Source organism: Sebastes umbrosus, chromosome 14 (genome assembly GCF_015220745.1).
Source record: "Sebastes umbrosus isolate fSebUmb1 chromosome 14, fSebUmb1.pri, whole genome shotgun sequence".
NCBI lineage: Eukaryota > Metazoa > Chordata > Actinopteri > Perciformes > Sebastidae > Sebastes > Sebastes umbrosus.
In genome coordinates, this window is record NC_051282.1 from 17807346 (window position 1) to 17832085 (window position 24740).

The 24740-nt window shown below is 37.5% G+C and overlaps 2 protein-coding genes across 2 annotated transcripts; one reads left to right on the plus strand and one right to left on the minus strand.

Moving 5' to 3' along the window:
- Positions 1–614: 614 nt before the first annotated feature.
- ccdc47 (coiled-coil domain containing 47) lies at positions 615–10029 on the minus strand. The gene is made up of 13 exons (XM_037792745.1): positions 9874–10029; positions 6883–7181; positions 6689–6790; positions 4986–5160; positions 4756–4877; positions 4591–4656; positions 4387–4488; positions 3222–3332; positions 3012–3097; positions 2855–2913; positions 2652–2761; positions 2368–2535; positions 615–1187 (listed from the first exon to the last, which is right to left on the minus strand). Exons 2-13 carry the CDS (start codon positions 7171–7173, stop codon positions 1107–1109), a joined length of 1473 nt encoding a protein of 490 aa, XP_037648673.1. The 5' UTR covers positions 7174–7181; positions 9874–10029; the 3' UTR covers positions 615–1106.
- Positions 10030–12312: 2283 nt separating this feature from the next.
- On the plus strand, positions 12313–23370 carry LOC119501312. Its single transcript, XM_037791617.1, has 14 exons — positions 12313–12608; positions 13071–13241; positions 14196–14297; positions 14586–14636; positions 14832–15002; positions 15219–15295; positions 15482–15589; positions 15699–15822; positions 16128–16206; positions 16393–16522; positions 16610–16773; positions 16863–17402; positions 21925–22032; positions 22277–23370. The coding sequence occupies exons 1-14, from the start codon at positions 12594–12596 to the stop codon at positions 23218–23220; spliced, it is 2784 nt and encodes a 927-aa protein (XP_037647545.1). The 5' UTR covers positions 12313–12593; the 3' UTR covers positions 23221–23370.
- The last annotated feature ends 1370 nt before the right edge of the window (positions 23371–24740 follow it).

Consider the following 24740-nt stretch of genomic DNA (forward strand, 5'->3'; position numbering starts at 1 on the left):
CAGCTAACATAAACTAATAATTTTATCTAACCTTTAATCACATTTGTTTATTTTTTATTTATTTTTTGCACAATTTAAGACTATACAACATAAATAAAATACATTTAAAAAAAAAAAACAGAAGCCACAACATCGACATACAATGTGAATATAATAAAAATATTTAATAACAATAATTAATAAACGACTGTTTTATTAAAAAACAGATTTATACAGTTGACGAATCTGCTCATACAAACCCAAGTCCAGGTAAGTGCTCAAGATGCATAGTTCTAATATTTAATATGTATTTAAATTAATTAAAATATTATATTAATATTTAATATTAATTAAAATATTATTATTAATAACAATAATACAGACTTACATCTTGCGCTGTCATTGTATCCATATTAGCTCGTCAACCACACTGATGTAACCAAATCTAGCTCAGAGACTGCTGACAATCTCAAAGTTAAATTTAGCATTAAGCCCCCTCACCCGTTCTGGTCCCCGTTATAGACCCTCACTCTTTTAGATGTCTGTGTATCCGTTTCTATGTCATACACAATAATCTACATCAATCGCCTTCTAAATGAAATCATTTACTTGACATTAAAAACAAACAGAAACAGTTTTCCAACAGACTCCAGTGCATTTTATTGTTTGCTCAGATATTCATTAGAAACAGCTTGCAAGAAACCAACCTCGTAGCAGATATAAATTAAAATTTCCTTGATAGTATCATTTAAGATTATATTAATGCTAATAAATTTCCAATGAAACCACAGCAATGCTTTATTTAAAATGTGGCTAAATGCCACCAAATAGTGTGTTCCTTCCCAGCAGATGAAGTTTAAAAAGCTCTGATTCATTCTGAGAAAATAGCTGGACAGAAAAAGAAAAAAAAAATCCTGGTGTGAATCTTGCGGTGATATGATGGAAAAAGTCCCTTCTCACTTGACATGGACAGTTCACTCAGTCAGTTGGGTTTAGCCAAACTGAATGGCGCAGGTGGTGACAGAGACAGCAGAGCTTGACACACCCAGAGGCACAGGATGTCTGTTTAGAGCGACTGAGAGCTGAGAGCTGCTTTCATGTGTGCTTGTATCCAAAGTGGTCGTCTCTCACATGGCTTTCACTTTGATCTGCTTCATCTTCATCTGCTTCTTCTCAATCTTCTTCTGCTCACGACGCTGCGCTGCTTCCTGAAAAAAAGAACAAAATAACAATATTTGAGACATAAAAATCACAGTGAAAATTTGAACTCTATATTCATTTGAGGGCTTTTCTTTAATATAATTGTTCAGCTTTTTGGGGAATATGCTGATTTGCTTTCATAGAAATAAGAGTTAGATGAGAAGATTGATACAACTTCACATCTGTACAGTAAATATGTAGCTCCAGCCAGCAGCTGGTTTAGCTTAGCTTAGCATAAAGACTAGAAACAGACGGAAACAGCCACCTGGCTCTATCCAAAATCCACCTAACCACACCTTTAAAGCTCAATTCACAAGTTTTGTTTTACGTACTAGCAACATATTGATCATAAAGACATGAGTGTTATTTACATTACATTCATTTAGCTGACACTTTTATTCAAAGCGACTTACAGTAAGTGCATTCAACAAAAATTGCAATGCAAGTACATCAACTTCAGCCAATATGCTCAACTGCTTCAACTGTAGGGATGTCACGAGAACCGATACTTCGGTACCAAGTCAATGCTCGTTTTTCTACAGTACCGCAAGTACCGCCAAGGCTCGAGACTAATGTCATCCCGGAGACCATAGAAAATTTCCCTGATAATTGTGAACAACAAATCCGTGCTGAAATCAGCAAGAGGAGAGTTAGCTAATGATAGCTGTTAGCAGTCGGTGGGCAGCACAGTCCTGCTTAGCTAAACAGCTAACGTTGACAGAGGTTGCATTGAGTTACATTATGATGTGCTCTATTTAGTAAAAATGAGTATTGGGCGAAGGTAAACAACGTTATCATGATGTGTTCATATGTAATCTTGACAAATTTAGTTTTAGGCAGGAAATTTTAGGCGGATCATCAGGGATTAACAATACATTCGCAAAAACCAGTATGCAAACAGTAATAAAGGAGTGTATGTTGAAGTACTTGGGATTTATTGTTTTGTTTTTTACCGTGGTATCGAATTAAGTATCGCGAATCGAGGAATTTCACTGGTATTGACTAATACATTTCTGGTATTGTGATATCCCTATTCAAGTGCTGCATTTAGAAACAGTAAGAGATAGAGAGAGACAGTATCAATGTTTTTATCAAACTTTCAGCAAGGAAGCAAATAAGAATTTGCAGATTTCCCAAAATGACAAACTATTCCTTTAACTGTCTTTTTGTGTGTGTGGCATAGCTGACCTCGAGACGACGTTGTCTCTCGGGGTCCTCCTCGTTCATGATCCTCTCCTTCTCAGCTCTCTTCTTCTCCTCCCGGCGTGTCTGGGCTGCCTCCTGGCGCTGAGCGTGAGTCTGCTTCAGGAAGTTCTCTTCCACACGGGCCCGGTTTCGGTCAGCTTTCAGTTTGCCCTAAATATACAGGGAGGATAAAAAGGGACTCGTAGCTGCATTTTAAATGCACAGAAAATAAGTGAGTGGTCACTTGGATGCACTATGAGGCACATGAGCACCAGAATCCTGCTCACCTCTCTGTTGAGACGCAGCTTCTTGACTTTATCGATGCTGTAGATCACCATGTTCATGAGAGGGAGCAGAGAGTCCATGTCTTTGGGAGAGGTGTTGCCCATGCCAGGCACTACACACACACAAAAAAAACATTCAGTGTACTTTAAAAATGTAATTATGATGTCATGAGGTACAGTGAAGAGAGGTCAGACTAAATGCTCACCATTAAATGTAAACAACAGCGTCTTCTTGGTCTCAGGCAGCTTTAAGGGCTGACCCTCCCTGAAAAACCATATAGGAACTTTTAGTACCACATAGAAAATAGTAAAATGCTAAATAATTCCTATGTTCGAGATTAAAAAGACAAAATAAATACTTACTCTTGCATAACTTTTGGACCAGAAAATTGGTCCGAGAAATGGATGGACTCGATCTTGTCAGCATGATTGGTGACATAATGCACCATCTAAAAAAAACAAAAACAGATCCAGACACATGAGAGAGCTGTAGATGTTGTCTGACAAATCAAGAAGCCCTGTTGTATTCTGAAACATAATACTGTGTGTGAGATAAGCGTAAAGAGACATTACCTTGTTGTCCATCACCCCATCTGTGACCTCGCCCATCTCACTAAGAATAGCCAGGGATTCTGGGAGCCCATACTTGGCCCCAGACTTGGGCTTGTCACCGCAGAACTCACTCTGTGGAGAAAGAAGAAAAATCAAGACCATTGTTTGTGGCTAACATTGTGGACAAGGACTACAAATAAACCAATCTGTTTGTGTAGTAACAATAGCACTGTATAGAGTGCTTCAGGGATGACGTATTTTTGTAGGCCAACCGGGAAGTTATTATCGCACTGGTTCCCCCGACAAAAAGCCAATGGGATTTTTCCATTGGGTTTTAGATTATTGCAGAAAATAAGATACACAAATGAACACCACTTTTATGATTTTTGAAGCGTGAATGCAATCGCCAGAAGTAAAAAGCTAACGTTAGGCTTTTAACAATCTACACCAGGGTCGCGTGACTTCACATCACCACCATTAAGCTAAAGGTAAACTAGTGTTCGGCGTGATGACGTTAAGTAGTCTCATTTAGCCACTTGTTAGCAACTGCCATTTATAAGACACAAAAAAGCTTGAAAATCCACAAGTGGGGTATTTAATGACAGATTTTATGCCTTCGAACAAAATGTTAAAATCTCTTAAGCTAGTGTTAACCACAGATCTTATTTCAAGCATCTAACCAAAAATCCATTGACTTCAAGACGAAGGAACTGGAAGTGCAAAAAAAACAACTCATCTGGGCTTTAGGACTCATTCCTGCACCACTCTAACTAGAATTACCACCTCGCGGTTGTAAGCCTCCGCCAACCAGTCAAGTTGCAGTTTACATCTATGTCTGTCCAAAATGTCATCAGTTTATCCTTTTAGATATTTGTGTTCAATTGTCATAATTTGCACATGAATTCTTGAGTTATGGCCAAAAACATATTTTGTGAGGTCACAGTGACCTTGACTTTTGACCACCAAAACATAATAAGTTCATCCTTGAGTACAAATGGACATTTGTGCCAAATTTGAAATAATTCTCTCGAGTTGTTCCTGAGATATCACAAGAATGGGATGTACATGAGGTCACAGTGACCTTGACCTTTGACCACGGAAATCTAATCAATTTTGGGTCAGAGGCATAAAAACACAGCTTAAGATTGCATCAATTTGATATACACAAGTTGTGGAGGATATTTACCAAGTCCTGCATCTCCTTCTGAAGCCTGGCCATCGCCTTCTTAGTGCCAACAGCAAACACAAAAGTGTCCATGTCCTCTTCATTAAGAGTCACTTTGATTTGCTACAAACAGACAGACATGGTTAGTGACACAATGAGACTACTTTTAGAAGCACAGCCCAGTGCATCTATATTTTGTCTTCCACTTCACAGACTAATACACACCACTTGATCACCAGCGGGCCTCATCATCCTGGCCAGAACGTTGAGCAGGTCCTGCCTCTTCAGAAACTGGAATAGACCACATTGAAAGGAACATTACATGACTGTATATTTAACACCTTACAGTGACACCAACACACTCCTGTACATAAAATACATTGCTCACACCTTGAGCTGGATCAGCATGCCTTCACAGCAGACACGTCCGGAGCACCACAGGTTGTAGATGTGCTCATTTTCCTGATTCAGCTTCCCCGTGCTCACTGGTTCTTTACTTGTGCCGTCATCACCTACACACACAAATTATTGACAATTAGCACAAGCTCTGCTTCATACCGACTATCACCATGTCATCCATTGCTTTCCTACACTGCTGTTGTATACTGGAGACAACTCACCCACTAGTGCAAAGTTGCTCTCTAGAAGCTCCCTGTGTGAGTTGAACCAGGCCTGAGCGAGGCGACTGTTCTTGTTCTTGCCAATGATGTAGTTCATGATGTAGGCCAACAGGCCGGTGACCATCAGGATCTCCATGTAGTAACTCTCCCAGCTGTTCTGCAGATGTGCAGGAACCTGCAGCGAAACAACAAGCAGTCATCAGTATTATACCTCAACAGATACTGTTTTTTTAGGCCAATACTAATATCTGATTTTTTTAACCTCGTGAATATCAATATATTGGCCAATAGTTATTATTTTAACCTAAGCATACAATGCAAACAAACAGTCTTGATGTGGATGCCTTCATTTTTTTTTTTTTTTTTTTTTTTTTTTTAAAATTGCACCCAAGATACAACATTTGGAAAATCAACTTGTCAGTTCTCTCTGGTAGGGCATTCACAGTAAAGGAATTTCCCTGTGGTAATAATGATTAGCTCAACAGTTCAATATGCGGTATAGTTGCCTTTTTTTGTGCAAATTACTTCATTTATCTTGATTTTAGTGCTGTATAAATATGCTTTATTGTTAGGCTATTATTAGGTATATTGTTGCTTTTTAAGATGACAAAGATGTCTCATGTTTTTTGTTAAATGCAGAACACAGAAGGGCAATGAGGCACAGCTTTCTTTTTGGTTGTTTCTGGTTGCTATGATACAGAATATCCGCAGAAGTAAAAATGTCAGCACAAGGTAGAGTACTTGCTCTGGATGAATAGCAGGCTGAAACACACATGGAGAGAGGACGGACCCGCCGGTTTATATGTATTAATTTCTCCTCCATTGTTGTTGTTCTGCACTTGTAGCCTACATGTAGGATGTGACGGTTGGTCTTTGTGGTATTTGTCCCGCCCCTCCTCCATTGTGATTTGACGGCTGGGTAAAAAGTGACTGTGACAAGCGCAGCATTTCGCCCAAAGTTGAACCTTTTTTTTCAATTCTCGGCGACCAGAATAAAAACATTAAATGTGCAGCGCTCGGCACAGAATAGATGCTCAACGCCTTGTTATGCTGCTGCCGTTAGTAGCACAGTGTAAATATGCACCACTCCCATTGCAAAGAATTCAGTTTATGGTTACTTGCCATCCCCTGCGGTTGGCTTGTCAATAGCACGTTATTGCAATATTGCGGTTATTGCAACAGCACTACTCTCTGGTGGACAAACTATTTAATGATGACAGTTGTTTTTTTTCAATTCAATATTCTTTATTGGCATGGGAGTGTAACAAAGGCAATATTGCCAACATGTCAAGTAATAATGAAATTAAATAGAAAGAATTTTTAAATTAAATCAGTTTAGCATTTCTGTACTGCAATTTCTTGTTAACATATACACCGATAGGACATATCTGCGATAAGCTAATCGCTAGTTGGCAAATGTACCGGTCTAGCTCTAATCAGTATCAGTGTAACTGAAAGAATGGTGATTTAGAAAATCACAAAATCAGTTGCCAAAGGCTACAATTTCAGTGTTTCCATTGTGGAGCTTCCATGACAAGGGTGTATGTAACTTGCCTAAACTTCCATTACAATGACAACACCATATCTTTTGCAAGCAGCAGAAACGGTGTTCACATTCAGAGCCTTGGCTGATCACAATCAGCAGAAGACAGAGGAGTGTGAAACTTGCTTCTGAGAAGATTTTAGCAATAAGCCCGGCTTACCGTGTGGATTATGAGGGGGTCCTTCATGGAGTGGCCTGGCTTCTCCATGTCTCCAATCCCCTCAAACTCCTCCTGGTCATATTTACTGTACATGTCTTGATCCTAAGGAAACATAAAGCTCAATCAGCTTTGTTACATACATTTATTATGGAAAATGTGCTCAAAAATTACACATTTTACACAAGGTAATGTACCTGTGTCTCTGAGTCGTCAAAGCCATCCAGCCCATCCTCCAGCTCCACAGTGGCTTCATCTTCATCTTCATCCTCTTCAGGCTGCGAGGACGGTGAGGCACGAGGCGGTGGGGTGGTTTCTGCCTCCGCTGCTTGATCATCGTTCATGTCCTCAAACTCAGCAAAGTCATTGTCATCAAACTCTGCTAGGTCCTCGCCATCGTCAAAGTCATCATTGTAGCGTCCCTTGGAGATTGGAAGGTCCAAGAGGAGCAGCAGCGCGGGTATCAGGAAGAGATACGCGCTACGCATGGTGGGACCTGCAACAAAGCAGAAAAGAGAGTTGATGCAACAGGCAGGAATACATGTAAATAAGGGTGGTGTAAGAGGTGGCAGAATCGTAGGGTGACCTTGTGTCCCACTTTACAAGGGACTGCACAGCATTTTTATCCCAGTTGTTGTTATCCCACATTTTCATGCGTCTGCAGGACAGACGCTTTTCTAAAATCTGGCTTTTATCCAATGACTGTGTAGAAAGCAGGGAATGCTGTCATCACGGCGCTGTGTTTGCTGTCAATCAAACTGCACACACCTGGGTCAAGTGCAGGTTAACATTTCACCGTCTCTGCTACGCCGGGGAAAATTGCGAGTCATCACAAAGTCCCAAACTATGCAGATTTAAGTTGAATATGATGGAAACTACTAAAAAGAAAAAGAAATGCAACTAGAACAAAGACTACTTATTAGCGGGTGAAACTGGTGGAAGGCGATTCTCAGAGAGTTTTTTAGTTATTTTTCAAATTCACACGGGGGGAATACAACATGAAGCGACACAGTATATGTGAGTCTCACAAGAAATGTTTGGCTCAAAAAGAGATGTGCCGATCAATGGATGCATTCAGGCAAAGCATAGAGATGTTATGAGGTAAGGGGCAGAATAGAAATGTTTATTTTTTTAAGTTAGACATTATATCAAAGTTTTAGACTACCTCTCATTATTGGTAACGTGTTCCACACAAACATACTTTGTTCCACATTTGATTTGTTGGGATCTGGTATTGGATCTTGGAATGCAGAAGTTTAACATACATGCCTAATACAAATACTAAACAATAGGAAGGAAAAAGCTTACACACCCTCCCAAAAACAAGAAGTGAAAGTCAAATCAGTTCAGAAATCTGACAACTACTCCATGCTGCAAGGTGCTTGTGCACTAGCAGGCTACTTGGAGGCATTATATGATATAAACCCAGTAAATGTGGCCAACCTGCTACAATTAATCACCTCAAGCCACCAACGTTACCCTAGGCCAGGGGTCTGCAACCTGCGGCTCCGGAGCCACATGCGGCTCTTTAGCCCCTCTCCAGTGGCTCCCTGTGGATTTTTAAAAATGGAAATGAATAACTGTTTTTTGTTTACATTTTCATTTTTATTTATCTTTGTTGTAGGTCTATGGTACGTCGGAGTATTAGGGCCACATTGAGGAAAAAAGAAAATCGGAGATTTCGAGAATAAAGTCATAATATTACAAGAATATAGTCATGGTTTACAAGAAAAAAAAGTCGTAACAGTATGATAATAAAGTCAGAAGTTTACAGGGGAAAAAAGTCGTAATATTATGGGAGTAAAGTCATAAGTTTAAGAGAAAAAAGTTGTAGTATTATGAGAATAAAGTCATAATATTATAAAGTAGTAATTTTACGAGTTATTTTATTTTTTTCTCGTAAAGTTGTGACTTTATTTTCGTAATATTACAACTTTTTTCTCGTTAAGTTATGATTTTATTCTCGTAATATTTCGAATTTTTTTTCCTCATTAAGTTACAACTTTTTCCTCGTAAAGTTATGACTTTATTCTCTTAAGGTTACTACTTTCTACTCGTAATATCATGACTTTATTCTGGAAATCTCAGATTTGATTTCCCTCAATGTGGCCCTTATACTTCGTAGTACTTTTGCACTGCATTAGACTCACAGTATATACTATATACTTAGACTATAAGCTGTGTGTAAAGCTGTATAAACTGTATAATGTTTTGTGGCTCCAGAGAGATATTTTTAATTTTTTTTTGTCTAAAATGGCTCGTTTGATAGTAAAGGTTGCTGACCTCTGCCCTAGGTCATACATATTTAACACATGTTAGTCCAAACTGAGGCCTCTGGCAATAAGAGTTGTAACTGTGACAAGAGCCAGGATTAAACTAAATCCACATTACAAGTCAGTCCCTGCTCACACAATGAGCATTCATGTGTCAAACCCCAAAGAGAGAGAGAGAACAAATCCCTACAGACAGAGATTAACTAGAAAACAATGACTAAGGAAGAGAAGGAACTCCATTTGGGATCAATGAAGTACATCTATCTATCTATGAGTTTATAAGTGCTTGTTAACATTCAGAATCAGGTGCTAACACAGTTGCTCTTATGTATCAACATAATAAATGTAAGAAAATAGAAATAAAGGAGTATGTAACATGTAAATTATGTACATAATGCTACAATATAAACAAAACACAATTGTCATTGCTAATAAAGCTACAACATATATCAAGATAAGACATTATTAGTGCCACAGTGTAAAGGTTAAGCTCTGAGGAGCTGTAGTAGTAGATGGGGGTTGAATCCAGAGAGCTGTCGCTTAGCACCAACTAACTTTAGCCAAAGAGCCAACGTTTTGCTAACACGCTTGCTAACATGCTAATATACAATATGTCTGACTTTCTGTAGTGGCATTCAAGAAGAATTAACTCTGATAACTAATCTAATGTTAGGATTAAACCACAAACCCGTAATCACACCCACCAGACCCATCCCCCCCCAGCACTCACTCACTTTATCATTAGCTAGAGCTAGCATTAGCATGCTAACGGTGGCTAACTAGCATGCCACCTTGTTGCTAGCACACCAAACTTGAACGGAAAGCAGCTCCTTTTCCTCTTTAACACAACTCAGACTAAATTACTCTTATTATTATTAAAAAGAACAAGTGAACAAACCTGAATAAGGAGCTTACCTGGTGAATTAGTGTGACAATAAGCTGGTTGAGCTCCAGTAGTCTGAGCTGTCCTCTCGTACTGATGTTACCGTTGACGCCTGAAGCAGTTGGAGTTACTCCACACAGGACCAGCCCTTCAAAACAAAAGCATCTCGGCAGGATGTATCGATGACCTCCTTCAACACCGTAGAAGTCACGTGACGGCCTCGCATGCGTATGCTTCTGGTTCATTCCAACGTTTTATTTTGAAAAGGTTTTCTACCGGAAGTCTTTGTATAGCTGTTGTTATGTCTGCCTTGATGTTAGTGTTGTGGCCGGTAGTGAGAAGGGAACAAGCAAACTGGGGAAACTCTCGCGAGATTGTTAAGTTTAGGCATTGAGCTCGAGTAGTTAAAGTTAGTATAGAGCGTTGGGTCGCAAAGTCTCGCGAGATATTTTGCAATTTGCGGTCTCTCTCTAGACACGACCGCATTGAACCGTTTAACCATCATAGGGCGTTGAATGTTCGCATGAGTGTATAATCCTGTTACTTCAGCGCCCTCCAGTGGTAACAGTACATAACTACAACTCAGTCTATAGAAGAGTGTTTAAGAGGTGCAATATATAGCAAATAACCACAGTGCAAAAAACTAAATACAAAATGCTTATAAGTAAATACAAAATACTGAGAAGTGGCATCTATTAAGTGTGTTAAATATAAATGCAGAATGGTATAAATAAGAAAATGTCTTAAATGTACAGTATAAATGCGGTATTAATGACAGTTTTGCACACATTGTTGGGTTAATAAGACTATATAAGTGTTAATAATAGTATCATAAACACATTTGTTGTCAGATTATAAGACTAAGCACTAATAGACCGCTTAATAAAAGCCTCATGAGTTTCCTATGATTGCTTATATTAGCATTACAAACTAATTTATTGATTTGAACTAACTTACGTATTAGATAGATAGATAGATAGATAGATAGATAGATAGATAGTAATTTTATTGATCCCGAGGGAAATTCAAGTTTCCAGCATCACAGTTCCATAAAAGTTAGTAGTGCAAAGTACAAAGTACAAAAGATATACCAGATATAAAAATACAAGGAGATGAAGAAAACTGTTAAAACTGAATATAGTGCAGGGTAACAGCTGTGATACACGACTATTAAAAAAGTGAATATAGTGCAGAAGAGACTGTTAAAAATGAATATAGTGCAGGGTAACTCCAGTAGCTTAGTCTATGAAAGTGCATTGTATGCATTATTATCTGTCCTGCAGACATTGTTATACCTTTACTAAGCTTTTTTTGCTTTATTAAGATTAATACATACTTTATTATGCATTTATTAGCAGTTAACTACCTAAAGACACGGATGACTTGTGCTCAGAACTATTTCAAGACGTTTGACTAACACGGACATATCCTCTAAGCTGGTTTGCCAACCGCCAATGGGTTCCTGCTCATGTTGGTGGAGAGGGAAATGAGCAAGTAGATATTCTGGCCAAACAAACACTCAGAATTAAGAATATTGAATTACAAGTTTCCATTAAGTAAAGCTGAGGCTATAAGCCATTCATCAAGACATACTGTATGCACAAACAGTATGGCAGGAGTACTGGGATGATCAGGAAACTGGAAGGCATCTGTACAATATGCAAAAACGTGTTGGAGCAGGGAGAAAGGTGGGCTGGAAAAAAAAGGGAAGAAAATGTCATCACTCGACTGAGAACTGGACATACAGGTCTTAACCATACATTATATAGAATAGGCAAGCACCCAACTGGGAAATGCTCACACTGTAATCAACCAGAAACTGTCGAACATGTACTGATACACTGCAGGAATTACAGTATCCAGGGGAATGACCTTTAACAGTCACTAAGGAAGGCAAAACATCAGGACTTTTTATTGTCAGGTCTATTGGAGAATACAGCAGATAACATATACTGTGAAATTATTCAGTTTTTAAGAGAAACTGATTTAGTTAAAATAAACTAGAGTTTTCCTCATTATTATTATTATTATTTTTTATTTTTTTTTATTATTTTATTTTATTTTATTTTATTTTATTTTATTTTATTTTTTTTTTATTTTATTTTTTTTATTTTTATTTTTTTATTTTTTTAAATTTAATTTAATTTAATTTTTAATTTTTAATTTTTTTATTTTATTTTATTTTGTTTTATTTTATTTTTTTATTTTTTTATTTTATTTTATTTTTTTTAATTTTATTTAATTTAATTTAATTTAATTTAATTTAATTTTATTTTATTTTATTTTATTTTATTTTATTTTATTTTATTTTATTTTATTTTATTTTATTTTATTTTATTTTATTTTATTTTATTTTATTTTATTTTATTTTATTTTATTTTATTTCACACTCCACACTCCATGGTGGCAGAAATGCACCTCTAAGCTGGTTTGCCAACCGCCAATAAACACCAAAAAAAGAAGAAGAAGAAGAAGAAGAACACGGACATATTAGTGTGTGACACAGCAGCAGCAGCAGAAGAAGAGGAAGAACCCGGATACATTAGTGTGTGACACAGCAGCAGCAGCAGCAGAACCATGTGGAAGGCGTCACGTTGACTTCGTGGCTGAAACTCGCGTGTGTTTAAACTGTTGTAGATTAAATGTTACGGTCATAATGAGCGTAATTTTGATTGATCGCATAAAGATAGTGTAGAAACAGTTAATGTTATTAATGTTGAGTTAACTAGTGCTTTAATCTCGCTGAATAATCATGGGGAAATCAAAGGTGAGTAGCGGCCTGTATTAGCAGGTTAGCCTGAAGTGAAGAGAGAGTTAGACATGATGAGTTTTATATCTAATCATTGTTCTTTTGTGAACATAAACTATATTAAATGATGGTTGAACTGCAGTTTGTGGTGGATGTGTGGTAACTGTAGTAGAGCTGGTTGATCCTGTAAGTTAGCTTACTTCATATTACTACTACTTCATATTATATTTTTATATTTTATATTGTATTATATTTTATATATATATATTTTTATATTGCACTCTTTTTTTTTATTGTATCATCTTTTTTAGCACCTATGGGATTGTCACAATATCATTTCGTTGTACTACAAAATGACAATAAAGGGCTTGAATCTACTTTTTAGCTAGTTTAATTCAGTAATTCAAAGCAGGAATCTGTCAAATGTCATTTCATTTTCTCCCCCAATGATAATCAATATATGGATATTGCGCTTTTCAGACCAAGAACCAGAAGAAATCCCGAGCTACAGCTAACCATGTGGCCGAGGAGACCTACGGAGCGATCCCCCACTCCTTCGTGTTTCATCGGGGTCAGATTGGGAAAAACGTGGGTCAGCTCCTCGCAGACGTGAGGAGAGTCATGGAGCCATACACTGCAGAGTCTCTGAAGGTCTGTCACACTGCTGGAGGACACACCATGTGCTTTGTTGAACTCCTTTTAGTTGCTTTAAATGGCATCACAAGTGTAGATATATGGTCAATATGGGCTTTATTTGAATTTTTGAGTAAAAATATTGAGGTTTTCCGGAGATATTTGTTTATTTGTTTTGCACAATTTAAGACGATACAACATAACAAAAAAATAAATGAATAATATAATGTGTAGGAACAGGCAAAAAAAACACTGGGCTTATCTGAAGTCTCCAACTAGAGACAAGATTAATGTAAAGAAATAATATGACTACATAATAGTGATAACAAAACAAGACTTCTGAGCAATCGTAACCAAACAACATTGTGAGTGATAAAAAATAAAAAACATAAAAACAGATACATGGACAACATGGGGGGAAAAGCAATTACAAAACAGCAATTAAATGACCCTTTAAGCGACTTTTGAAACATTTGACAGATGAACAGTTTATTGATAGATGTGAAAAGCTACTCCATAATTTGGTTCCCCTAAATCTTATTGAAAATTGACCTCTACTAGTGAGGAATTTAGGAGGATGAAGATCTAGAGACTGACGGGCTGAGTAAGAATGGACCTGAGAATTTGTTTTAAAATAGGTCTTGACCTGCTCAGGAACATTCCCACCAGAGAGTATCTTATAAATAAAAACACATATTTGAGAAATATCGATATCATAAATAGTAAGTATGTGGAGTTTCTTAAATAGAGGAGCAGAGGAGATGTGTGACTCTGATCGAGTTGCAATCCTCACAAAACGTTTTTGGAGAACTAAAATTTTATGAAGGTTTGTAGGAAAAGTACTCGCCCAAACTATATTACAATATGAAAGATGGGGATCAATTAGACTATATTTTAATATGAAAGCATCTTTGCCATATTCTGCTGTTTCACATCCACTATGTTTGACCTGATTGTTCTTTTTTTTACCAGGTTAGGAAGAAGAACGTGCTGAAAGACTTTGTAGCTATCGCAGGACCACTGGGAGTGACACACTTCATGATCTTCAGCAAGACTCCCAGCTGTATCAACATGGTGAGATCACGTCACACCATAAGAAACAGCTCTTTGGTACTGGAGGACTTCCCAGTTTTGCCACATTAAGCCTGCACCACCATCCAACCACAACTATCTGTGTCTATTCAACCTCTTCCGTTGATATGTGGACTTTACTCTGTAACATATTGTTTTAATTTATTGTATATATGAAGTTGACGTGCACTCGGTGTTGCTGGCTTCTTGGCCAGATCGCCATCGCAAAATAGATTTTTATCTCAATGGATTTTAACTGGTTAATAAATATAATCAATTTCTTGCTTTCAGAGACTTGCTCGACTTCCTAAAGGTCCCATGCTTCATTTCAGAGTGCTCAAGGTAAATACATGAACTCATGATTAATAAAACACATGTACGATGGATAGATGGGCTCAGATGATGACATTTTTAATATTTGATTGTCTGTGATGTTTTTCAAAGTAAACGCACTGATGTGCCCAAACTGCCAAAGTAATTTTGAACTCTTATTTTTTTCCCACTCTAATAATGACACGTATGAACTTTTTTTTTCAGTACGCTCTTGTCAAAGACGTGGTTTCATCTCTGAAGAAGCACCGGATGCACGAGCAACAGTTCACACACCATCCGCTACTCATCCTCAATAACTTTGGATCTGACGGCATGCATGTTAAACTTATGGCTACCATGTTTCAGAACATGTTTCCTTCCATTAATGTGCACAAGGTATATTCCAGCAGAAATAATGCATTGTTGTCACTTTTATTGACTCAAGATTTAAAGCCTTGTTGGCATGATGAACGTATAGTCTTCTGAGATCTCCTTTGACGATTTCTTAAAAGTAAACGCTATCTGATTTCTGAATCTTTGAGTCATTCAGCATTGGAAACGTTTAACGCTGAATCCTAGCAAATAAATAATATTAATATTGTTGTTTTCCAGGTAAGCCTCAACAATATCAAGAGGTGTGTGCTGCTGAATTACAACCCCGAAACCCAGGAGATTGAATTTCGTCATTAGTAAGTCAAACTTTTGTGACAAAGTCCAGACATGTCGGGCTCAGATGATGACAGATTTTGACTTGACTGTTCAGTGATGTATGTTCAAAGTAAACGCACTGATGGGCCTCCACACAGTAACCAGACTTACTGTGTTCTCTGAGTAAACGTGACACTGACCCACATGATGATGTTCCCGACCTGCAGCAGCCTGAAGGTCGTCCCTGTGGGAATGAGCCGTGGAGTCAAGAAGCTGATGCAGGAGAGGTTCCCCAACATGAGCAAGTTTGAGGACATCAGCGAGCTGATGATAAAGTAAGCAATTCCTTTTAGTCCTGAGGTCAGAGGGCGCCTAGTTTGATGACGAGTTGTAACATCTGCAGAGAGTTGATGATGTGATCTGATGAACTATTTGTGCTCACAGGGGGGCGAACCTTTCAGAAAGCGAAGCAGAGCAAGATGGGGAGCACAACATCACCGAACTACCACAGGTCTACTCTGGCCGAGGCAACATGGCGTCGCAGCAGAGCGCCGTCCGTTTAACCGAGGTCAGTATTTTCTCTCGCTCGCGCTCCTTTTTTTTGTTTGTTTTTTTGCCCACAACTCAAAGATATTCAGTTTACTGTCATAGAGGAGTAAAGAAACCAGAAAATATTCACATTTAAGAAGCTGGAATCAGAGAATTTTGATAAAAATACTCAAACCGATTATCAAAATAGTAACCGATTCATTTAATAGTTGACAACTAATTGATTAATGGATTAATTGTTGCAGCTCTGTGAGGAAGTATAGCTGTTAAACAAAACAACGATGCTTGGATAGGACCTGAATTGTTGCACTGTGTTTTTCTCAGATTGGTCCTCGCATGACGCTGCAGCTGCTGAAGATACAAGAAGGAATGGGAGATGGGAATGTCCTCTATCACACCATGAGTGAGTTCACTCCTGATATTCATTTATCTTTCTGCTATTCTGGTGTACATGATGAAAAAAATCATTATGAGTTCTATGATTTCTCTCTAAAAGTAAACGCTTACTGATGCATCCAAAGAGTACAGAGTTTAATGTTCACCTGGTCCAAATTGTCTTTTAATAGAAGTTGTGTTCTATGTTTGTAAGTCTCCAAGACGGAGGAGGAAATCCAGGAGATCCTGAACAGGAAGGAGGCGCAGCTGAAAGAGAAGGCGGTTCGCCGGAAAAAGCAGGAGCAAAATGTCGCTCAGAAGAAAGAGAAACATGAAGAGAACAAGTAATATGGCCATGTGAATAATTTGATCCTTCTGCTGCGTCCATGCTTTTTTATTAGGTTGAAAACTGTTTGTTTCTCTCCTATCAGGAAAAAGAGCCTGGAGGGCATCAAGAGGAAACGTGCTGAAGAAGAGGCTGAAGAGGACAGCGAGGTGGAGGATCCTGGGAGACAGGACGATCGGCCAGCTGCTGTTGAGTCTGACGATGAGGTGGAGTACTACAGACAGGCTGTCGGACAGGAGCCAGATGAAGGTGAATACAATGGTGTGCTTAAAGCTATTAGCTCTTGGGTTTTGTTTTGAATTTATTCATTGATTTTATTTCTTATTTTTCTTGTGCAGACATGTTCCCCAGTACCAAGAAGAGGTATAGCTCAGAGAGGCCTCAGGGACCTCCCAGGAAGAGGAAGATGTCAGAGGGTAAACCATTTAGAAAAGACACTAGATCACCCAACAGAAACAGTCCAGGAGGACACCACAGAGACAACACAGGAAAGGGATGGAAGAGATCCGGGGACGGGGAGAAGCAGTTTGGAAGGAAACCTGGAGGAAAGGCGTTCGGAGGAAAGGCGTTCGGAGGAAAGGCCTTTGGAGGAAAGGCCTTTGGAGGACAGTCGTCTGGGGGAAAGACGTTTGGAGGAAAAGCGTTTGGAGGAAAAGCCTTCGGAGGAAAGGCGTCCGGGGGAAAGACGTTCGGAGGAAAGGCGTTTGGAGCAAAGAAGCCCGGCGACGGGGAGAGGAAATTTGGTGGGAACAAAACATTCGGTGGGAATAAAAATAGGGACAATTCATTCAAATCAAAAGGTCCGAAAGGCAAACCGGCCTTCAACAAGAAAGGTGCAGGAGCAAAGCAAGGCTTCAAACAGAGGAAGGGAAAAGGCTGAACCTCTTCCTCTTCTCTCTGGACATTGAATGTGTTTATATGCTTGACCACCAGATGGCAGCAAGCATCCATTAATGCCTCTGCAGCAGTGAGAGCTTGTGAGTGTTTGTGAGACTGTTTAATGCTGAAAATCAGCAGAAGAGAACTAAAGTGCTATATTTTCCACACTGTATTATAAATTGTACTTGTTCAATAAATTGTTTAAAAAAATTACCTCGTCAAATTAGTGGGTGGTTTCTTGTCAGGGAGTATGTAAGTAAAGCTTTTATTTATATAGCACCTTTTAAAACACACCATTACAAAGTGTTCCACACACAAATGAAACATCAAACAATGATGAAAACAAGGAAAAATTACAAAATGAAACACAGAAACCATGAGAAACAGATCAGACAAACACACATGGAGATGGGTTTTTAGAAGCTGCTTAAGGCAGACCAGAGATTCAGCAGCTCTAATAGATTAGGGGAGGTGATTCCAGAGAGTTGGGGCTAAAATAGAAAAAGCCTGATCACCTTTTGTTTTGCAGTTTGAGCGGGGGATGGATAAAAGGCAGAGATTAGAGGATCGATGTGTTCGACAGGTGAAATATGGAACCAAGAGATCGGAAATGTAACTGTGGGTGAGGTCATGTAGTGCCTTATATGTAATTAGCAAGATCTTCAGATTTTGAATTTGGAGGGAAGACCGTTTATGTGCAGTCAGTTTCTTGGGATTCATCGGATCAAATATTTACTCCTGGCAACCGAGTTAAAAAAAAGTGTCTTCCAATTACTTTTTTTTGTGATTTCCTTCCTATTTAGAGTTAAAAGAAAATCTTAACAATTTAGGCTGCTTAAACTTTATTTTTTATTGTCCACTGTAGTGGACTACAGGACTATTTCAGTATGAAAAGACTAAAACAAATGAACAGATTATGGCTCTAGAGTGATATTAAACCAAGAATACATTCAAATTGAGTAAAAAAAACACACATGCCATATCACTGGAAAGCCTAGGATGTCCTCTTTACAATACACCAGGGGTTGTTGATAGAGTAGGTCAAAAGAGTGAGAGGACATGCATGTGGACAAAATGTCCACTACAGAGGACACATGTCAATGGTCTGGGTCTCAGGAGGTTAACATTTCTTTAAGACATCTATATTGTAGCTTGCAGCACAATGACCACAAATGGCTCTGCAGTTTTTCTAACTGAGACTTGTCCTTGGTATTTTAAGAATGTGCCCTGCAGGTATCATTTACCTGAACACCCGGGTCATCTGATGTAGTTTTGAGACCTTTCTCAACCCATAAGGACCCATAAAGACCCATAAGGACCCATAAAGACCCATAAGGACCAATAAGGACCGCACCCTGGGGATTTAATTAAACCTCGCTGATACTTCTGAGCTGATCTCAACCAATGTCTTTGTGGATGGATCAAGTTGTAAGTAAGAATTAGAATAATCTCATATCAGTGATTTAGGTTACAGTATTAAAAAATATTTTTTTTCTATCTTATTAGATGTAAAAAACTAAAACGCTCTGGTAAAGTGCGTAAATAATTTAAGAAAATAAAATGACAGGGTAACATTGTGAAGCATTTGCATCTTCTATAGAATGTTTACATCTTCTATAGATTGTTTTCGTGTTCTATAGATTGTTTTCGTGTTCTATAGATTGTTTTTATGTTCTATAGATTGTTTACGTGTTCTATAGATTGTTTACATTTCTTTAAACAACAAATAACAGAAATGTAAATCTTTATCACTTTCAGTGTTTATTTCACACGGATTTCGAGTATAAACTTGTCTGTTATTTACAGAAGAATGAGATTCACGGGTTAATGAATATAATTTTAAATTAGTTCTCAACACAACTAATATGTTTCTGTGAAGCTTCAGCAACATGATCGACATGCAGAGAGCGAAACATTAGAGGGAAATAAACGGCCAGAAAGCAGAAGCTCAAAGGATGTGGCTGAACCGAGATAAATGAAAAAAAGAAACTGTGATATATAGTTTCTGTCTAAGTGTTGCACTTACATAAATCAAAAATAAACCTCGTTGTAACAAGACGATAATTGTATAACATGCATGAAATACATTCCCATAAAGTGCATGCAGGTTTGTGTTTTAATAGACATCAGTGGTGGAAGAAGTATTCAGATGTTTTACTTAAGTAAAAGTAGTAGATAGATAGATAGATAGATAGTAACTTATTAATCCCGAGGGAAATTCAAGTTTCCAGCATCACAGTTCCATAGTGTAAAACATGTTAGTAAAAAGGCAGTAAAAAAGATAGTAGTGCAGAGTACAAAAAATATACCAGATATAAAAATACAAGTAGATGAAGAAAACTGTTCAAACTGAATATAGTGCAGGGTAACAGCTGTGATACACGACTATTAAAAAAGTGAATATAGTGCAGAAGAGACTGTTAAAAAATGAGTATAGTGCAGGGTAACTCCAGTAGCTTAGTCTATGAAAGTGCACTGTGTGCATTACTAATTAATTATTAATATAGTAATACTACAGTGTGGAAATACTGATACAAGCAAAAGACCTGCATTAAAAAAAGTTACTTAAGTAAAAGTACAAAAGTATCAGCATCGAAATATACTTTAAGTAAAAAAAGCAAAAGTATAATAAGTACTCATTATTATCAGAATAACATATAGGCTATGATATTTTTTAAATTATAATTATTCATGCATTAATGTGTAGATTACATTACATACATACATACACACAGTGCATCTCTCTCTCTCTCTCTCTCTAGAGAGAGAGAGTTCTCCTTGCCATTCTGTTGCTAGGGCAACAACTTTGGCCCTTGTTCACTTCCTGTCAGCTACTGCATTAACAAACACTGTAACCGGAAATCTCCCCTAGTCTAAGACAGCTCTGTATAGAAGGAATTGATTTTTGTAAACAGCAAGATTACCAACAAATTTATTAGGAATATTCTGTTAAAAGAATACTTCCCTAACCCAGTTAGGAGAAATTATGTTTTCAAGAAACTTGAAACTGAAGAGGTTAAGATAATACGGAGAAGATATATTTCATTCCCTCTCCCTCCTATAAGGTGAAAGAGGTGAACTTCAAACTCCTGAATGAGATTTACCCAACGAACCAATTCTTAAAGGTCCCATATCGTGCTCATTTTCAGGTTCATACTTGTATTTTGTGTTTCTACTAGAACATGTTTACATGCTGTAATGTTAAAAAAAAACTTTATTTTCCTCATACTGTCTGCCTGAATATGCCTGTATTTACCCTCTGTCTGAAACGCTCCGTTTTAGCGCATTTTTTATTACTTGATCCTTGACCAGTTTTACTTTATTTGTATTCACTTTGAATGTTATCTTTGATATATGTTGTTGCCCATGCTCAAGCTAAATATGTTTTTCTTACTGTTATGATAATTGATAATGCCTTGTTGTATGTATATTTTTGATAACGAATAAAAAAAACAAAAACGAAACAACAACATTGTAACCGGAACTACAAAGGGTCTGAAAATGCGGTAAAAAAGTAAAACTAAATTATTTCTTTTCTACTGTCATATTCTACCAGAATGGCCTGTGTTGAAAAATAAAATATTATAAATATAATAAGCGTTTTCAGTCCAAAATGGCGGCAGCGGCTGTTGTCAAAATAAATAAATAAAAAACAACACCAGAGTTTCGTCTCTTAGCTTCTATATTCTTTGATAAACATTCAAAAAGTCTGTCCCAGTTTATTTCCAGTTGCAGTGTATGTGAATGACATCAGCTGACAGGAAGTAAACATGGACCCAAACTGTTGCCCAGCAACGCAATTCCGTTAAATATATAGGTCTATATGCTGGCCTAGGTAACTTGTGATTTTCACTAAGGGATCAATAAAGTCTTATCTTTATCCAAAATAATACATCATCATTTATTTGTTGATTATATTTTGTATTATTATCATAAACCTGCAAAGTAACAAGTAACTTAAGTTATCAAATAAATGCAGAGGCGTAAAAATTACAATATTTCGCTCTGAGATGAAGTGAAGATTAAAGTAGCATAGAATGGAAATACAAGTACAAGAACCTCAAAATTGTACTAAAGAACAGTATTTGAGTAAATATACTTAGTTACTTTCCACCACTGATAGTCATCATACTGCATCGATTATTAAGTGTGTAAATATTGAGAATCTCTCGGTATTAGCAGCTATTTTTTCTGACAGTTTTTTTTTTTTTTTTTTTTTAAATGAGAAAAAGAGGTTTGCACTGCTGCTCGGAAGTGTCTGATAGTAAGTCTGCTACTTTCTGATAAGCTTCTGTAGAAACACTCCTGATATGATTTGTAAGATATGAACACGCTTGATAAAGAAGCACTTAATCAGTTCTGTGATGAAAACTGTAGGCTATTCATCTGTTTTGCAAATGCATGAGTGTCATCATAGTTTTGCTTCTTCAAATTGCGCAAATGCACTCAGAGGGTAAGAGGAAGTGACTTTAAGGTTTATAAAAGTCCTCCACACCCCACTCACGTCTCTCACGTCTTCAGATAAGATAACAGGACCATCTCCCGCTTTCTTTCTAGATACAACACAGGAAATGAACTCTCTGGTTATAAACCCCACCACAACACGCCGCACCACACATCTGCCTTTCGGTAAGTGGAAGTTAACGTTTACATTTCTGCTTCTCTAAGTATCAAATTAAATCTCTGTTTTAAAAAATGTCAAATTTTCCACTGTATTGGTTATTTAAATAAAGAAGAAGAATGCTCTCTCTGAAAAGGTTTCCTAACAGAAATCCAATATGAACTGCACTTAAACTTAAAATTAACATGACTTTTATTCAAATTACAGATATTGGACAGTACAAACAGTGAGGAAGCAGCTTGATAACAAAATAACCCTCAGCTGAAAGCAAGATGGAGCATAATTTCACCTGTGACACGTTTCAAGAGCACCTGCTGCCCTCGATGTACGGGGTGGAGTTCATTGTGGCGCTGACAGGAAACCTGTTTGCCCTGTGGCTGCTGGTGGTCAGAGAGAGAAGGAACTGGCACACTGGGGTGGTCCTGTCTTGTAACCTGGCAATCAGTGACCTGCTCTATGTCCTGACCCTGCCTTTGCTGATTGTCTACTACTCACTGGGGAAACACTGGCTGTTTGGTTCTGCTGTGTGTAAAATCGAGAGGTTTCTTTTCACCTGCAACCTGTACGTGAGCATCTTCTTCATCATGGCGATAAGTGTGAACCGATGTGTGGCCCTCGCGTATCCCTTCTTCACCCGCTCCTACGTGAAGCCTGCCCACGCCAAGGCCGTTAGTGTCATCATCTGGATGGTTGTAGGACTCATGTCCTGCCCTGTGTTGAAATTTGCCTCAGTTTGCAATAAGCACAACAAGACAGAGTGTTGGTCCTTCTACTGCAAGGAGGATGAAAGCCCTTACTTCAATTACAACTTGTTCCTCGCTGTGTTTGGGTGTCTTGTTCCCTTCCTGGTTACTCTCTCTTCTTACTGTGTGGTGATTTCGATCGTGTGGAAAAATGTCAGTGTAACCACGCTGGAGAAACGCAGGGTGGCCCTGCTGGTCTCATCAGTGCTGGTGCTGTATGCCATTTCCTTTGTGCCGTACCACGTCTTCAAGATCTATCACCTGTATCGGAAAGTCTATCCCAGCAACTCTGACTGTTGGGCCTACAACATGTACCAGGTGTCCAAGGGACTGGCGACTCTCAACATGTGCATCCATCCACTCCTTTACATGGCTGTGTTTGACAGTATCAGAGTGGCTTGTTGTGGTAAGAGCACAGAGGACAACAGCAGGCCGGGGGTGAGGAAGAAGTAGAGCTGCTGCTTGACAGCTTTTCTGTGAAGGTCATCCTTATTATTTCATGCTGTGAAACTTTCTTGACTTGTTTTTGTTGTTGCTGAAAGTTATTATTCTACTAACTTTGAAACACAACCATCTGTAATAAAGATGTTTTTGTAGCTATGACGTGTTCCTGATTAGCATCAGTCTGTTTCACTTCCTGTCTGACCCAGTCTGCATCATATGAGGAAGAAACGTTAGCCTGGATAATTGTTATTCTATATCCACTGACAGTTTTGTTACGTTTGTGTGTAATCACAGACATTTTGCTTCATTACTGTTACAAAAATCATCAGTAAAAGTAAGTAAATTAAGTAGTAAAAGTATCAATACCACAAGATCTCAATTGCAAGTAAAAGTTATTCATTTAAAATCTTACTTAAAAGCACAGAAGTATTATAATTAGGGCTGTCAAACAATTAAAATAATCAAAAATGAATTGCACATTTTTTATCTGTCCAAAATGTACATTAAAGGGAGATTTGTCAAGTATTTAATCCTCTTATCAACATGGGAATGGGCAAATCTTGCTTTATGCAAATGTATGTATATATTTATTATTTGAAATCAATTTAACAACACAAAACAATGACAAATATTGTCCAGAAACCCTCACAGGTACTGCATTTAGCATGAAAAATATGCTCAAATCATAACATGGCAAACTGCAGCCCAACAGGCAACAACAGCTGTCAGTGTGTCAGTGTGCTGACTTGACTATGGCTTGCCCCAAACTGCATGTGATTATCATAAAGTGGGCATGTCAGTAAAGGGGAGACTCGTGGGTACACAGAAAAATATTGGTGAAAACAGAATACAAGACTCTTATTTTTCTTCAAAGGTCTTTTTATTAATTGTCAATAATCAATAGAACAGTCACTATACAGGGAAAGTTAATTTTTGTTTTTCTGAACAACACACACCCGTGACACAACACATCAATCAATCATACCTGACAACAACATACACACAGACAGCCACAACTGGCCACAAAGGACCTAACTGATTCTCAATCATGGATACATAAAGTTCAAATTGTAGAGAATACAACACAGGGAGAGTATCCACAAATAAGTCATGAAATAATAATAAGAAAAATAAGAACAATTTAAAATATATATATACATATATATATACACATACATATACACATACATACATACACATACGTATATATATATATATATATATATATATATATATACATATACATACATATACACATACATACATACACATACGTATATATATATACTGTATATATATATATATACATATACATACATATACACATACATACATACATACACATACACATACATACATACACATACGTATATATATATACTGTATATATATATATATACACATACATACATACACATACGTATATATATACTGTATATATATACATATATATATACATATACATACATACACATACGTATATATATATACTGTATATATATATATATATACATATACATACATATACA

Excerpts from the sequence above, each read along its gene's own strand:
- ccdc47 (XM_037792745.1), bottom strand. The coding sequence starts at position 7,173 with ATGCGTAGCGCGTATCTCTTCCTGATACCCGCGCTGCTGCTCCTCTTG. Across the intron at positions 4,657-4,755 it reads GCATGCTGATCCAGCTCAAG|TTTCTGAAGAGGCAGGACCT; the intron begins GTGTGAGCAATG and ends GGTCTATTCCAG. Across the intron at positions 2,914-3,011 it reads GGTCCAAAAGTTATGCAAGA|GGAGGGTCAGCCCTTAAAGC; the intron begins GTAAGTATTTAT and ends ATGGTTTTTCAG.
- LOC119501312 (XM_037791617.1), top strand. Across the intron at positions 13,242-14,195 it reads ACACTGCAGAGTCTCTGAAG|GTTAGGAAGAAGAACGTGCT; the intron begins GTCTGTCACACT and ends TTTTTTTACCAG. Across the intron at positions 16,523-16,609 it reads GAGAAACATGAAGAGAACAA|GAAAAAGAGCCTGGAGGGCA; the intron begins GTAATATGGCCA and ends CTCTCCTATCAG.